This window comes from Mesoplodon densirostris, chromosome 19, assembly GCF_025265405.1.
Source record: "Mesoplodon densirostris isolate mMesDen1 chromosome 19, mMesDen1 primary haplotype, whole genome shotgun sequence".
Taxonomy (NCBI): domain Eukaryota; kingdom Metazoa; phylum Chordata; class Mammalia; order Artiodactyla; family Ziphiidae; genus Mesoplodon; species Mesoplodon densirostris.
In genome coordinates, this window is record NC_082679.1 from 18,118,421 (window position 1) to 18,135,912 (window position 17,492).

Here is a 17,492-nt window from a genome sequence, read left to right on the forward strand (position 1 = left end):
TTTCTGCAGCTCGTTGGGACTGTCCTGTTGCATCTGACTTGAATTTTGTTTCGTTTGACATGAGAATTCCTGGGTAACTTTTAATTCCAATGCCTCACTGCACCCCCAGAGACTCCGATGTAATTTCTCTGGGTCAGGACCCACAACCGTCTACTTGTGCAGCCCCGGGCCTTAGAGTTCAGCCTCACACCGGGCCCTCTGGAGAAGCCGGCTCTAAATTTGGCACAGGGAGTCCCAAATTTCCAGCTTCCCTCCCTGGAAATTTCATTCTTTCATCAGCCTGAGGGTCACGCTGGCCGGGTTCAATCCTCCGCTCTCCCAGGCGCCCGTGACTTTGGGCCTCACGACCTCTGCAAGCCTCAGTCTTCAGTCTGGGGAATGATGATCCGGATCGCGTGGCTGGAGAGAGGGGAGTAAGTCAGCAAGCCTATGTGAGAGGTGTCAGGTCCAGTCGGCCGCTTCCAGAAGAAATCGACGGAGAAGTGCCTGGGCTCGGCCTCCCAACGCAGCGGCGGCGGAACCTGGGCAGGTTGCTCGCCCTGCGGGGCATCTCTAACCCCAGGAGTGTTCCCACGGCACGCGGGGAGTCCCGCGCCGCCTCCAGGGGACGTCCCCTCTGCTCCGGAGGCCGAGTCAAGGATGCCCCGCAGCTCAAGGAAACGCTAGGGGCTGACTCCGAGGAGGTCCAGCGCCCCACACCGCCGCGGGCAGGGGGGAATTAAATTGGCTCTTAGGCTCCCCCTCACACCCTCAAAGCGAGGAGGAACTGGATAGAGGCGCAGAGCAAAAGAGGACGTGGGTAAAAAGAGAGCCGGGACGCTCGGTTGAGGCACCGCTGGGATTCGAACCCAGGATCTCCTGTTTACTAGACAGGCGCTTTAACCAACTAAGCCACGGCGCCGCCCGCACAACCACCGCGAGAGTCTGTTCCTCATCACCATTTACTGTATAGGCTGTGTGCACGCGCACAAGTTTTGTCGGTGGCTGACGCATGCGCTGTGTAAGGTCCTCGTCACAGGCGACTTAGACCGAAGAGTTGTACTCGGAAGCCGGAAGCTCGGGCAGTGAGCAGTGGGCGGGCCCAGGCCGGCTAGTCTTCCCAGTGTTGCAGTGTCCGCCTCCGGCGTGGAGCCAGGGTGGCCCACCTTTGGGGAATGCTCGCTCAAGATCTGGTCTTTGGCCCTCCAGAACTGACGCAAGCTGTCCGGCGAGGCCAAGCCCCGGCCCGGTCCGGAGATCCAGGGCCCGCTAGCGCGGCCGGGCTGCCGGCTACCCAGCGTTGGATCAGGGCTCAACCCGGCCGTGGTCCTGCAGTGACCACGCGTCGGACCCATCACACTGGCGCCCTCAGCCTGGGAGGCCGGTTGCCCTCCTCGGCCGCACGCTGACCACCGGGGTCTCCGGCGCCGTCAGCTCTGGGGGTTCATCCGCCCGCCGGTGGAAACCAGACCCATAGCTTCAGTTGGGCCTCTTCCGCGGACCCTGAGCACGGGGAGCGTCCGGGGGCACTGAGGAGACCCTGAGCAGGCACTGAACGATCAAGAGCTTAAAGGGGCCCAGGCCGCTGGCCTTAGAGCATCAACACCATACGTGGGAGGTTTCCGCTGCCAGAGGAAGGCAAAGCCCTCCCCACTCAGGCGTCTCACCTGCCCCTCTGGGGCTCCTCACTCAGACACATCAGCCACTTTGTCACAACACTTTTTAGAGTGCCTTTGAGCAGCAACAAAACCAAAACCGCTAATCCATTGATCCAGCGATTTCTCCAGTGGGAGAGCCTTATCCACAGAAATGTAGGTCTCTGCAAAAGTATGTACACAAGAAGGTTCACTCCAGCATTGTTTGTAATAGCAAAAAACGAGAAGCAACCTAACTGCCCATCCCTGGGGACAGTGGATGCAGGCCAGACATCCTCCACAGCAGTGAGGAAGAATACATCTATGTATGTCTTCATGAGCCAGAGAAGGGATAAGACTTCTCTTCCAAAAAGAGCCCAATTGCTGGGAGGCTGATGCAGTGGAGTTTTGCCATGTTCATGCATCATTCTTGTAAATTAATGGATAAATACTGAACAGCCTGCTGAAGCTGGGCAGTCATCCTGGTTGTGACTAAGGAGGGTAGCACCAAGCACAGGACCTGCCCAAGCAATGACTACCAGGTTATGGTGCTCATGGGCAGAATTATGGGATGCCAATCAATTAACACTAAATAAATCAGTCCTGCAACTAAGTTTTTTTAAAAGGACCAAGGGGCATACTAATGATATCTGACGGAAATCCTGTAAGCCATATCAAATGGAAAAGGGAGCCCTTCACGTTTAACTGATACCTTGCTCTTTGTGAAGTAATTGATTACACTGTACGTGTGGAAGCAGGAAGGAGGCTGTACACATGCATGGGCATTCTGGAAAGTAAAGAAACTGGGGTGGAGAGCAAGAAGTGTTCTGTGAAGGAAATGCCCACCACCCACTTGCCTAACCAGACCTTCCTCTGCTCTGAGCAGTGACCATTTGGGAGCATTAGCCAGGGCGGCACCCACAGTGCCATGGTACAGTCCCCTCCACAGATGGAGCTACACAGCTTCCTCTTCATTCAACAAACACTTCCTCAGAGGCTGCTGCTGCATTACAGGGCAAATCCAGAGACCAGAGTGTGTTCCAAAAATGAGACAGGATGGACACCAGGACATAGAATTTAGAAAGAACAAAGATGTTTCTAGAATTCACATGCACAATTGTTTTCCAAAAGAATCTATATTTATTCTGCATGTAAACTAAAGACAGAGGGATCCCCAAGGGGCTGTGGAGCTGAGGAGGTGGTACAGTGGTGGAAGCCCAGCCAGAGCGTGGCCCCTGCCCCAGCCTGACAGACCCACCCGCTGGGAAGGGGCCCCAGAGAAAGGCCTGTGCAGAGCCCCGAAACCTATATGACAGGTGGCCTGTGCTCAATCACCCAAAGGCTCCAGTGGCCATCAGCCATCCTCACCCAGGCTGCACTCCCTTGACGGTGAGACCTCCCCTTCTGGTGATGGTGAGGCCTCTGTTGACAAGTCTTTTGCATCGATCCGGCAGAACACACATTTGGTGATTGCTTCAGAAAAGATGTCACTTTCGTAGATGGAGAAAGGCCTGTCACATTCTTCACACTGACATGAAATATTTTAAAAGAGTAGAAAGGAGGTGCTGATCAGAGGAGATCCAAGCATGCAGTTAGAATTCTCCCCCCCGATCCAACTGCCTTGGGCGGGGCCAAAGCAAGAGCTGCCTCCCCTCTCTGGGGCTCTAAGTGTACAAGGGTAGAAACTGCAGGCCACTGAGAGGGGAAAAGCACAGGCTTCCTGCTCTTTTCCCTCTCAAAAGCTATGCAGGTGCTTCCAGCTCATGTCCCCTGCTGTGGGGTCCCAGGGTGGCCGGGAGGAGTGGAGAGCCACTTGACAGTGCTGAGGATTTGGGGTGGGTGTCTAACCTCACCCTCTGTTCTGTGTGGAGCAAAAGTACAGGGCCGAGGGGCTATCCTAACTCCCTGACATCCTGGGGACACCTAACTTTTGAGAATCAAGTAGGCAAGACTTCTGAACAAAGCAGGAGTTTTTTTCTAGATGATGATGGTGCTGAGCATCCTCCTCTGTCTTTGAGCCGAAGCACCCAGAGGACAGTGGATACAGCGGCACAGCTCACTTGCAACATTTTCCCACCAACAAGTGAGCAACACCAGGGGGTGGGCTCTCAGGCCATGGGCAGAGGTCTCTCAGGGCTCCCACCAAAGCACGGTCCCCCTGAGACGAGCCGGCAGGCGGCAAGCCCCTGCCCTGGCTCTCCAATCCCCTGTGCTTTGCCACTCTTGCCCGCTCCAGGGCACCAAAGCCTGCAGGAGAGATGGGGCCAACCCCACCCAGGGCAGGTCTTCTGGGAAGTGTGGCCTCTGAAGTTTCTCGTATTGAATCAGAGCAAGTCAAATGCAGCGAGCTCATCTTTGCCACAGCTTCAGGTAGGTTTCTTTCTTTCTTTCTTTTGCAAGAAAGAAATTCAATCCCTTACCTGCCTTATTCTACAGCATCATTTCCCACGACCCAAGCCCAGAACAGCAGGGCTCAGAGGAAGCAGCTCCTGGGTCCCTCCCCAGGTGGCAGGTGGAGGACACAAGCACTGCTCTGTACCCAGTCAGCTTCCAGGGCCTAAGGGCCGACATGGCCACAAAGGCCATGAGGACCAGCTGGCCACAAAGACGGGGTTCCTCCTGGGTCCCACCCCTTACCTCCCTGCCCCCCGGTGCCATTCTCCAATTAGCCATCTCCAGAAGCAGTGGCTCCCAGCCAGGCCTTCTGAGTGGAGACAGGCCTAGGGAGCTCCAGGATTCACAAGGGCCCAGCAGGGACTCCTCAGCCTCTTGAGGTGGCAGCCAGGTGCCTGCACTGCGAGGCCCCAGCAGGGACTGGCCTCCACTGCCCAGGGCCAGCCCTGGCTATACCTGGTGAAGCAGAAGATGTACCCACCATGATCACCCACTGGAGAATTGGGACCTGAGCCCCATCCATGGGAAACGGGGCACTGGGGACCTGGCCGGGGTTCTGCTGCAGGAGCGTAGGAGGCCCACACGGGGTCCAGCTGTGTGCCAGCCTCCCTCCAGGACTCCCTCCAGCCTCATCTCCTCCCACCCACCCTGCTCACTCCAGTCCTCAGCACCAGGCTCACTCCTGCCTCAGGGTCTCCACATGGGCTGTTCCCTTTGCTGGGATGTTCTTTCCCTAAAAGAGCTGCACAGCTCACCCCCTCACTACCTTCAAGTCTTTGAACAAATGTCACCTTCTCAATGAGACCTATCCTGACCACCCTTTAGAATGCTGCAACTGCCAGCACTCCCGTTTCCCTTTCCTATGTTATTTTCCTCCAAATTACTTATCATCATGTGACTTACTATGTATTTTTCTAATTTCTTTATTCATTGTTTGTCTCCCCTTTTAGAAATGTAAGCTCCCTCAGGGCAAAAATGTCAATCTGTTTGTTCATAGTTTTATCCCCAGTTGCCCAGTTTGTTCAAAGAATAAATTTGTAGGGAGAACTAATGAAAGCCTTCTTTTGGCTTCATTTTACCCAATACCAACCTGTTTCAGCTTTAAGCCCCGGGCCTTTTTATACTCGATTACCAAAGGAATTTGGTCAATTTCTTCAATATTCCATAGTCTCATGGTCTTATCCTAAAACAAGTTAAACAGCAAACCAGCAGTCACAAAACGGGCTCGTTAGGCTTGGATGACCCAGGGAGGGGCATGGCATCTAGGTTACACGTGGACAACTTCGACCTGCAGAGGGACAGTTAGGGCGACCAACTGTCCCAGTTTCTCGAGCACCATCCCAGCCTTAGCAAGTCCCATGTCCCCCAAACTGGAAGCAACCAAGATGTCCCTGAATAAGAGAATAAACAAACCGTGGTACATTATTGTGATAGAATATTATTCAGTGATTTAAAAAAAAAAAGAAATGAGCTGTTAAGCCACAAAAAGGACATTGAGGAGCCTTAAATACAAATTTCTAAGTGAAAGGAGCCAGTCTGAAAAGGCTACATACTGTATGATTCCAACTATATAACGTTATGGGAAAGGCAGAAATATGGAGCCAGTAAAAAGGTCAGTGGTCGCCAGGGGCTCTGGGGAAGAAGGGGAGGGATGCAGCACAAGGAGTTTTTAGGACAGTGAAATTGCTCTGTATGATACTGTGATGGTGGATACGTGACATGCATTTGGCAAAACCCACACAACATAAAGAGTGAAACTTAAACCATGGACTTTAATTAATAATTATATATCAATATTAGTTCATCAGTTGTGATAAATACACCACACTTGATGCAAGTAGCAACTGGAGGGTGAGGTTATATATAACCCTCTGTATGATCTGTTCAATTTTTATGTAAACCTAAAACTGCTCTCAAAAACTAAAATCAGGGCTTCCCTGGTGGCGCAGTGGTTGAGAGTCCGCCTGCCGATGCAGGGGACACGGGTTCGTGCCCCGATCCCGGAAGATCCCACATGCCGCGGAGCGGCTGGGCCCGCGAGCCATGGCCGCGGAGCCTGTGTGTCCGGAGCCTGTGCTCCGCAACGGGAGAGGCCACAGCAGTGAGAGGCCCGCGTACAGTAAAAAAAAAAAAAAAAAAAAAAAAAAACTAAAATCAATTTTTAAAAAAGACATCTATGCTCCTTAGAAAATAGTGGTCACTGAATTAATTTGGGAATACCACTCAAATCCATTATCTCAGCATTCCTTTGATTAGTCTTATGAAACTGAATGTGGTCAGCAAAATAATGCCCCCCCAACAAAGACATCTACATCCTAATCCCCAGAACCTGGGAATATGTTAGATTATATGACAATGGGGAATTAAGGTTGTAGATGGAATTAAGGGTGCTAATCAGATGATCTTAAAATAGGGAGATGATTCTGTATTAGCCGTAACCACAAAGGTCCTGAAAGGTGGAAGTTTTAGTCAGAGGAATCAGTAACATTGGAAGAAAGGCAGAGGGAGATACAGTGTTGCTGGCTCTGAAGATGGAAGAAGGGACCACAAGCCAGGGAATATGGGTGGCTTCTAGAAGCTGGAAAGGCAAGGAAGTGGATTATTCCTTAGAGCCTCCAGAAGGGAAGTCCTACTGACACATTGACTTTATCCCAATAAGAACTTGTGATACTTCTATCTTACAGAACTGTAAGATGTTAAATGTATGTTAAGCAGTGAAGTCTCTGGTGATTTACTATAGCAGTAATAATAATATTAAAAAACGAACACAGTAAGTAATGTTACATTTCCTGATTTGGCAGTTGCAACTAAATATCCTGTGGAAGAACAACAGGAGAAAGTCTGGTGACATGTACGTTGGCCCTTACAGTGCAGAGCTGTCAGATTTTATCAACAATCATACTTTCTACAGTCTGTCAAGTGAGTTGTCCAATCATGATGGACAACAACAAAGTTCCCCCTAGCTCTTAGATACTTTGATTCAAAAGATAGAGTTTCAAATCATCTTCTTGATTTCTGTGAAGTTTTTAATGAAACTGCAGACAACATAAAACAAAAGCATGTTGACATGTTATGCAAATACAGACTAGATGCTGCTCATCTATCTACATATTCAGCAGACAGTGCAAATGTGAATTTTGGCAAATTCCGTTCAGTCCATTAACTTCTTATCAAAGTAAATGAAAATATCTTACCTGCTAAATGGCCTGCCCATCCTAAAAAGGAGTGTGATTTGCTTACCTGTGGTGTTGGGTCTTTCCTAATAAAAGTTTTTAGTCAGTTTTCACCTTCCTCAAAATGTGCAGAAGCACTTAATAAAAATGATGACTTTATAGAAATGGAAGAAGATTATCTTCCCAAAATATTATGTCTACAAGATGGCTATTATCATTGCTGGCCTTAGAGAAGATGTTAAAATCTTGGCCTGCCATAAAATCATATTTTTTAAGTGTGGGACAAGAAGAATGTCCTATAATTTTGAAATACATTAAAAATGAGAACAGAGAAAGGAATTACAATAACACAGTTATATACTGTTTCCCAAAACTGTTTGATCATCTTTAAAGAGGCCACAACAAGCATTAAAAAAGGATGAAGTGACCTCACCTGAACTGTAGGTTGTTACAAAAACTCATACAGTGAAAAAATGATTTGGGAGTTCCCTGGCAGTCCCGTGGTTAGGACTTGGTGCTTTCACTGCCATGGCCTGGGTTCAATCCCTGGTCGGGGAACTAAGATCCCGCAAGCTGCACACATAACCAAAAATTGAAAAAAATTTTCATTTTTTGGAAATAAGACAGCTTCAGTACTTTTTAAAAAATTACCAGAGAAGGACAGCCAAGTTAAACAGGACATTCTCAATTTCTTAACTAAAACTGTAACTTATTTGAAATCCAACTTCATTATCAGAAATTCAAATTACCTCTGTGCTTTAAAACCATTTCCCTGAGAAAGAGAGATTTGACTTACGATGACAGCAAATGTAATACTTGAGAGTGTTTAAAATAATGGACATTTTACACAATGGAGAGCCTATATGATGAGTTTATCATGGCAAAGAACCTGACTGACAAATACCTGTTCTACTAAAACAAGCTTTCAGACTTCGTATATTTGGATATTTTTGGAGAGCTGGAAAATAATTCCTACAAATCTAAAAGTTTGCTGTTGCTATAAGTAAAATCCTAAGTATTCCATGCTCAACAGCTTTTGTTGAGAGGGTATTTACTTTGATGTCATAACATTGGGCTGACACCAGGAATCAATGAAATGTGGGCTGCTAAGAGCAGAGCTGCAAGTCATCATGAATTTTACATTTGACAGCATTTAGTCTTACTACTACATAAAAGAAAAGAAGGATGTCCTAAAGGCTGAAGGTAGTTCAGAGAAATATTATTGGGAAACATAAAAGTAAAAATCTCCTACTGTATTATGGGACAGAAAGAAACATGTCGTTATTGGATTTTTTAATGTGGTAAAATATACTTAACAATATTTATCATTTTAACCATTTGTAAGTATAATTCAATGACATTAAATACACTCACAATGTTGTGTCATCATCACCATTATCTATAACTGAAACTTTTGATCATTCCCCCAAAAACACTACATACCCTTTAAACAATAACTCCTCATCTCCCCTTCCCCCAGCTCTTGGTAACCACCATTGTGCTTTCGGTCTCTATGAATTTGACTACTCTAGGTACCTCATATAAGTTGAATCACACAGTACTTGTCCTTTTGTGACTGGCTTATTTCACTCAGCATAATTTCCTCAAGGTTCAACCATGCTGTAGCATGTGTCAGAATGCCCTCCCTTTTTATGGTCGAATAATATTCCATTGTATGGATATACCACATTGTGTTTATCCATTCATCTGTCAGCAGACACTTGGATTACTCCTGCCTTTTAGTTATTGTAAATAATGCTGCCATGAACATGAGTGCACAAGCATCTCCTAGAGATGCTTTCAATTAGTTTGGGTATGTACCCAAAAGTGGAATCGCTGGGTCATACAGTAGTTCTATGTTTAACCTTTTGAGAAACTGCCAAACTGTTTTCCACAACAGTTATACCATTTTACGTTCCCATCAGCAATGTACAAGTGTTCCAGTTTCTCCATATCCTTGTCAACACTTGTTACTTTCCTTTTTTATTATAGCCCTCCTAGTAGGTGTGAAGTTGTATCTCACTGTGGTTTTGAATTGCATTTCCCTAAGAACTAATGATATTGAGCATATTTCCATGTGTTTATTGGCTACTTGTATATCTTCTTTGAAGAAATATCTATTTAAGTCCTTTGCCCATTTTTGAATCAGGTTGTTTGGTTTTTTTTGTTGTTGAGTGTTAGGAGCTCTTTATGTATTTTATTATTACCCCCTTATAAGATAATTGATTAGCAAATGTTTTCTCCCATTCAGTAGGTTGCCTTTTCACTTTCTTGGTAGTATCCTTTGATGTGCAAACGTTCTTAATTTTGATGAAGCCCAATTTATCTTGCTGTTGTTGTTGTTGCCTGTGCTTTTGTTGTCATATCTATGACAAAGTCATGAAGATTTTCCCCAATGTTTTCTTCTAAGAGTTTTATAGTTTTAGCTCTTAAGTTTGGGTCTTTCATCCACTTTGAATTAATGTTTGTATAGAGTATAAGGTAAGGGTCCAATTTCACTCTTTTGCATGTGGATATCCAGTTTTCCCAGCACCAATTATTTAAAAGACTGTCCTTTCCCCATTGAATGATCGTGGCACACTTGTTGAAACTCAATTGATCACATATGTGAGGGTTTATTTCCAGGCTTTCTATTCTACTGCACTGATCTATATTGTCCAGTTTTCATTATTATATATTTGTAGTGTTTCATTGGGAAGTGTGAGTTCTCTAACTTTATTCTTCTTGTTCAAGATTGTTTTGGCTATTCAGGCCCCTTGCAATTCCATATGAACTTGAGGATCAACTTTTCCATTTCTGTGAAAAAGGCTATTGGTATTTTATTGGTATTTTGATAGGGATTGTGTTGAATCTGTAGATCATTTTCGGTAGTGATGACATCTTAACAACGTTAAGTCTTCCTGGCCATGAATATAGGATATCTTTCTATGTTTATAGATCAGAAGAATTAATATTGTTAACATATCCATACTACCCAAAGCCATCTATGGATAATCCCTATCAAAATCTCAATGGCATTCTTCACAGAAATTGAAAAACAATCCTAAAATTTGTGTGAACTTACAAAACACCCCAAATAGCCAAAGCAATCATGAGAAAGAAGAACAAAGCCTGGAGGCATCACACGTCCTGATTTCAAACTATACTACAAAGTTATAGTAGTCAAAACAATATGGTACTAGCATAAAAATAGAGAGCCCAGAAATAAACCCTCACATATACACTGAACTAATGTTTTTTTCTATCATTTGGCTGTGCCGGCATACGGGATCTTCACTGCGGCATGCGGGAGGCATGCGAACTTCTTAGTTGCAGCATGTGGGATCTAGTTCCCTGACCAGGGATCAAACCCAGGTCCCCTGCATGGGGAGCACAGAGTCTTAGCCACTAGACCACTAGGAAAGTCCCTACAGTGAACTAATTTGACAAAGGAGCCAATAATACTCAACAGGCAAAGGCAAGTCTCTTCAATAAGTGGTGCTGGGAAAACTGGATAACCATATAGAGAAGAATGAAATTGGATCCCCATCTTATACAGCTCACAAAAAGTTAACTCATATGGATTAAAGATTTAAACATAAGACCTGAAACCATAAAGAGAAAATATTTGTAAATCATATATCTGATAAGGGTCAGATATCCAAAATATATAAAGAACTCATAGAATTCAATACCGACAACAACAAAAGACAGAGGAAGTGAATAAACATTTTTCCAAAAAAGACATACAGATGACCAACAGGTACATGAAAATGTGCTCAACATCACTAATCATTAAGAAAATGCAAATCAAACCCACAGTAAAATATCACCTCACTGTTAGAATGGCTATCATCAAAAAGACAAGAGATAAGTGTTGACAAGAACGTGGAGAGAAGGGAACCATTGTGAACTGTAGGTAGCAATGTAAGTTGGTACAGCCACTGTGGGAAACAGTATTGGAGGTACCTCAAAAAATTGGAAACAGAGCTATCATATGATCCTGGAATCCCAGTTCTGGGTGTATATCCAGAAGAAATAAACGCAGGATCTCAAAGAGATATCTGCACCCTCATGTTCACTGCAGCATTACTCACAATAACCAAGGTATGGAAACAACCTAAATATCCATAAGTGGATGAATGGATAAAGCAGATGTGGTATATATATGCAATGGGATGTTATTCAGCCATGAGACAGAAGGAAATCCTGCCATTTGTGACAACAAGAATGAACCTTGAGAGTATTATGCTAAGTGAAATAAGTCAGACAGAAAAAGACAAATACTGTATGATCTCACTTACATGTGGAATCTAAAAAAAAACAAGCTCATAAAAACAGAGAATAGAGTGGTGGTTACCAGAGGCTAGGGGCTGAGAGAAATGGGGAGATATTGGGTCAAAGGGTACAAATTCCAATTATAAGATTAAGAAGTTCTGGGGATCTAATGTACAGCATGGTGATTATAGTTATTAATCCTGTATAATACACTTGAAATTTGCTAAGAGAGTAGATCTTAAATGTTCTCACCACAAAAAAGAAATGCTCATTATATGATACGGTAGAGGTGTTGGCTAAGGCTATGGTGGTAAGTATTTTGCAATATATAAGTGTATCAAATAAACACCTTGTACACCTTAAACTTACACAATGTTACATGTCGATTATATCTCATGAAGCTGTTAAAAATAAATACATAAAGTGTCTGTTTAACCAATCTTATTGTATTTATATTCAATTTTTTAAGTCTTACATTTATGTATCTTAATACATAAATATTAAGATACATAATATTAATACATATATAATAATATAGCTTATAAAATTTAAATAACCAACAAAGTTTTTTATAAAGTCAAAGTAAATTGCTATATCAAAACACAGAAACATTATAAAATATATTGTTCTTAACCATATTTGCTTAATTATCCTACTATCAGTTACTACTAATCACTGTTATTGACTAGTTCTGTTGTTGTTTTGTTTAAATAATAGCATTTATGTAACAGAAAAGTAAATAAGACATAATTTCAAATAAACACTCATTTTTGATACTTTGTCTTGTATTTTTACTTTTTTCCAGCTTTACTGAGATATAATTGACAATATTTTTCATATTTTTTATGCTAAAGTAACAACACATTGGCATATAATTTTTATTATGTATTATAATATTATGGGGGTTTTTTGGTCAGGTGTGACGGTATCCTGCATTGGCTCTCTAAGAAGGTGATCATGGCAGGCAGAGTCTTGCCCACATTTTTACACACCTAGAAACCCCCAGCCTAGAGAATGAGATGGCTCTAACAAAGGTTGGAGGACAAGGTGGGACCCCACTTCTCTGGTGCTCACACATGAAGGACAGCCCTCAGGATATCCTGGGCTGTCTGTCATGTGCCAGTGGCACGGGAATCCCAGGATGCAGTGAGTAGCGAGGGAAGACCCACCTGGAACCTTGGGGTTGTCTGCTTGCCCACAAGCTGACCCCTTTCCCTCCAAGGCCCCCTGTTGGCTCCATCACTTACCAGTCTGGACAGGCCCTTGCTCCAATGAAGTTCAAATGACAACTGTGCAAAGAAATACCTGGCAACTTCCCATATGAGCAAAGGACCCACTTCCCACGTTCCCACTTCCTGGATGGGGTCGGCCTGGCCAGGTGTAGCCTTCAGACTGAGCTGCTTGGTCCTTCAGACTGAGGAATTTTACTTGACAATGCACTTCTGCTAACACCAATTCTCACAAATGTGATAGAGATTTTAAGTCACTCAAAGGTTGGCCACTTTTACCTTTGAAGCAGACAGGATCCATTTCTTGTTGCTGCTAATGGCAACATCCATCACCCAGTCATTATGGCCCTGAAGAAAAGTAGAATTTTAAGAGGACCTAGAAAAAAAAACCTTTGAAAGAACAACAAAAACCAAAAAAAACAAAGTCAAGAATCCAACGTTCCTTACTTTTTTTTTTTTTGTTAATCGGTACGCGGGCCTCTCACTGTTGTGGCCTCTCCCGCTGTGGGTCACAGGCTCCGGACGCGCAAGCTCAGTGGCCATGACTCACGGGCCCAGCCGCTCCGCGGCATGTGGGATCTTCCCAGACCGGGGCACGAACCTTTGTCCCCTGCCTCGGCAGGCGGACTCTCAACCACAGCGCCACCAGGGAAGCCCGAACATTCAGTTTTAAGCCATTCACGTGCTATGATGTAAATTCCCCTCGCCTCTCCAAACCCACAGAGAAGAGGGTCAGATAGAACAGCTTTGGGATTCTGAATGTTATGGTGGTCAAGGGGACACAGTCCACATTTGGGTCACAGGAAATAGAGAAAACAAGAGTCATCAGTGCAAGCATTCACAGCCAAAGGCGGCCATGAGATCACAAGATCAAGGGGAATGCAGAAGTCTTGGGGTGGGGGCACCTGGAACAGAGGCACTGAAGTAGCCAATCCTGGGGCTGCCTAACCTTTGGGTTCTCATTGTGTTGCACAATCCATCTCCTTACCATACAGCCACTTTAAGTTGAGTCTCCTCTAACCTGCAGCCAAAAGTACTCACCCACCATTGACACCCACCCTTCTGAAGCCCCACAGCTTTCTATGCATGCCTCATGATGGCATTCAGCCTTCTGCACAGTAATTTCTGCTGTTCATAGACACTGCCCCTCCTCGGAGTATTTGCATTTGCTGCTCCCTCTTCCTGGAATGCCCTTCCCCAAGATCCTCACTCATCCAGTCTTTCTTTGCCATCCAGTTCTCAGCTCAAATGCCACCTTCTCCAAGAGGCCCTCCCACTTGGAGATTAGTCCCTGGAGTCTGTTTCTATCATATCACCCTGTTGTGGCTACTCTGTGTCACTCATCACTATGGAGGATTTGTTTGTTGGCTTCTTGTCTGACCTTGCCCACAGAGGTGTCAGCTCCATTGCACACATTTAGGTCTGTCTCACTGTTGTATCCCCAGCACCCAGCACCCAGCACCCAGCATGAAATGAAGAATGAAGCTCAGATCTTCTATCTGATGCTGGCATTGGTACCTTCAAGGAGAGCTTCCGGTAGCCTTCTCCTACATCCCAAATAGCCACAGTCTTGTCGAACCCTCCAGACACAAGAAGAGAGGCTGGAACACAAAATGAAAGAGTCTCAGGGGGTCACCTTCCTCAACCAACTGGTTCCTCCTCTGGTGAGGCCAAAGCAGGCTGCGGATGCATCTGTGAGGTGCCACCGTGGCTCACTCTGAGGACACTCAAACCCCTTCCGGGTGTGACTCAACAACCCCCAATCAATTACAGTTGACGCTCGATATTCATGGTAGTTGTGTTCTACAAAGTCATCACAAACACTCAATGAGTGATGATTGGTCTTAGGGGAATGCAGGGTTAGGTCCCTGTGAGCCTCTGGTTACAACATTTTCATTAACCCATCAGTACATAACCTTGTTTTCTGTCTGTTTCTGTTTAACGACACCTTAGTTGATACATATGGCTTATTTATTAACATTGATTTCATGGCCATCAGCATTATAACTCACGTCTGAACGAGGCGTATCTAACATGTGTTTTCCCTGTAAGGCACATCACAGGCTTCTTGCAGTTAGGACACTAGACAGCACTTCAGCACTATGCTGGGGGGCCCCTTTAAACAGCAAAATCATCAACAAAGAGCACAAAATGCAAAAGAGCAGGACTAAATAGATCACAGCAAGGACACCTTATGATAAGAGAACTGAAAGAAGAAGGCGGAGGGTTGCCTTGTGCAGCCTCAGCTGGGACCGTGTGCACATGGCAAGCTTGTTGCCGCTCTGCACGTATCTATGGGTGGCTGCAAAAGTGCCATGGGTATTGATTTTAGGCTTACAAATAAATTTTACCCAGTAGGTAAATTCACAAACACAGAATCCGCAAATAGTGATGACTGACTGACTATACGCAACCCTGAAACCTATGATGCCAAGGACAGAAGCTGGTGGGGCACCTCACAGCGGGGCCTGACTTACACAGAGGCTGCTTCTGAAGAGGGAAACGTTTCTCAAGCCAGGCCCTGACTGTGTGCATACTGGCTGGGTACTCCCCTTGACACACAGAGCAAGCCCCACTTCCCATGAGGACTGCGGAGTATAGTCATAACATTTGACCCCTGGGGGTCGGGAGCAGTCACAGCTCTCACTGGGGCCAGCTGTCCCTGGCTGTTTCCTGGCATTGCTCCTGGTCACATCCAGGCCCCTTCACCTGGAAACAGATCTCCAGTGTCCCATGCAGGAACACCACTCACATATTCTCAGTGCCTCTGGTTCAGAGGGTACTGACTCTGACCTCCAGCTCTAAGGATGGGCAAGTCCCGCAGGCATGGCCAATCAGAGCCTTTCATCCCCTGCTAAAGGGGCTGGTTCAGAGATGGGCACGTGTCCCCAGCTGAGCCAATGAGAGTCTTCCCTGGGACTTGTGCGGGCACCACCAGAAAGAGGTTTTCTCTTTCTCTAGGATTGCCAGTGGCCAGAACCTTTGTTGGTCTGGACCACCAGAGGCCATCTTTGCCTCCTTGAGGAGAAAGGTCAATACAAGAGAGAAGCTGAGCTGAAGGATAGAGCGGAAGGGTTGCCTTCCTGAGAGCATTGTCTGTCTGGACACAGCCCTCCTGAAGGGAGACCAGCTCCTGGATGAAGTGAGAGAGTGGCATGGACATATATACACTACCAAATGTAAAACAGATAGCTAGTGGGAAGCAGCTGCATAGCATAGGGAGATCAGCTCGGTGCTTTGTGACCACCTAGAGGGGTGGGATAGGGAGGGTGGGAGAGAGACACAAGAGGGAGGGGATATGGGGATATGTGTATATGTATAGCTGATTCACTTTGTTATACAGCAGAAACTAACACACCATTGTAAAGCAATTATACTCCAATAAAGATATTAAAAAGAAAAAATAAAAATAAAAAAATAGATTTGAAAAAAAAGTTAACAGATTTATCTTGTTGCTTAAGCTATATCAAACTGAGTTTCCATCATTTGCAAACTTGTACATATGAATCTCCCTCTTGGCTTTTCTGTTCTTGTGGAAAATAAATCCACCCTCACCACTGGCATCACTGGAAATCACCTCTTTACACTAAGGAAAGTCCACATGAATGGAACGTGAGGAACTCTACCCCAGCCCTCCCACGGGTGTGGAATGCTTCACCATTGAATTACTCACCGTCTCTGGCAAAGTGGCAGGAGCTCACAGAACCTTCATGACCCTGCATCAGAGTCGCACAGGCTCCACGGTTTCGAAACTCCCCTGTATGGACGTTCCATATTTTTAAGGTTTTATCCCAAGAGCTTGTACACAGGAAATGGCCACTGAAGGTAAAACAGCAGTTTGAGATTGCATTGGTGTGTGCTCTGAAACATACATGGAAGGGTGCCCACATTAGTACATCACTCCTGGAGGACCCGAGGACACACTAAAGGGGAGGTGAGTGGAGGGGGCGTTGGAGCTGATGCCCTGTGACCCCATGGACATCATTCCTTTGATCACTGCCTAAATGGTCTAATATTTATTACTAAATATTAACTACTAAATATTTATTACTAAAAATTAATTACTAAATAATTACTCTATGTCAAACTGTTCCAGGATGTCCCAATAATGGCAATATTGACTTTTTTTTGCTGGATAATTCTTTGTGGTAGGGGGCTGTCCTATGCATTGTACGATGTTTAGCAACATCCCTGGGTTCTACTCACTATATGCTGGTAGCCTCCACACGCAGTTGTGACGACCCAAAAATGTCCCCAGACATTGCCAAATGTCCACTGGGGGACAAAATTGCCCCTGGCTGAGAACCACTGCCCTATTCAGAGCTACTTGAGGCTTGAGGAAAAAGAGCAGCTGGAAAAGTCGTCAGTGATAGTTAATGGACTAACAGCCTTTCAGGTTTAAAGTGGGTCTCTCCTGCTCTCCCTCCCTCCTCGTTTCTCTCCTAGACATGGGCGCATGGCTCCTCCCACCCATCCTCCTCCCCCACCCCTCTCTCACTCACTCCCCCTACTTATCCTCACCCCAAATGCTCTCTTTTTTCCTTTCCCTCTCTCCTTATCTGTCTTCAGTGTCACTAAAGCATATTTTAATATTGTGCATTTAATTAATACAGTTTGAGGTTATTCATTCTCAATTGTTAAATGTCTTATTTTTTCAGAGAAAAGAATTGTCAGAATTTTGCTTTTCTTTGTTTTGTTATTATCTTCAAAGTATTTTCCCTGTGACTGTCATCTCCTGTTACAAATAGAGTTTTCAAGCAAACTTATAAACATAATTGATCATCTCTGAGTAGCCTGGATTATAATATCAATTCATCTAAATGAAG

General features: G+C 45.1%; 1 protein-coding gene and 1 non-coding gene across 2 annotated transcripts in view; both read right to left on the reverse strand.

Annotated features, from left to right (window-relative positions):
* Nucleotides 1-359: 359 nt before the first annotated feature.
* WDR88 (WD repeat domain 88) overlaps nt 360-17,492 on the reverse strand; it is a 43,302-nt gene continuing 26,169 nt past the window's right edge. The window contains exons 7-13 of the mRNA XM_060083143.1: nt 16,340-16,527; nt 14,185-14,267; nt 12,946-13,014; nt 5,098-5,190; nt 2,982-3,141; nt 1,146-1,384; nt 360-662 (exon numbers count right to left, since the gene is read on the reverse strand). Of these exons, the coding sequence (XP_059939126.1) occupies nt 360-662; nt 1,146-1,384; nt 2,982-3,141; nt 5,098-5,190; nt 12,946-13,014; nt 14,185-14,267; nt 16,340-16,527 (1,135 nt within the window). The remainder of the gene's footprint in view (nt 663-1,145; nt 1,385-2,981; nt 3,142-5,097; nt 5,191-12,945; nt 13,015-14,184; nt 14,268-16,339; nt 16,528-17,492) is intronic.
* Nucleotides 828-901, reverse strand: TRNAT-AGU (transfer RNA threonine (anticodon AGU)). The gene has a single exon. It is a non-coding gene; the product is annotated as a tRNA-Thr (tRNA).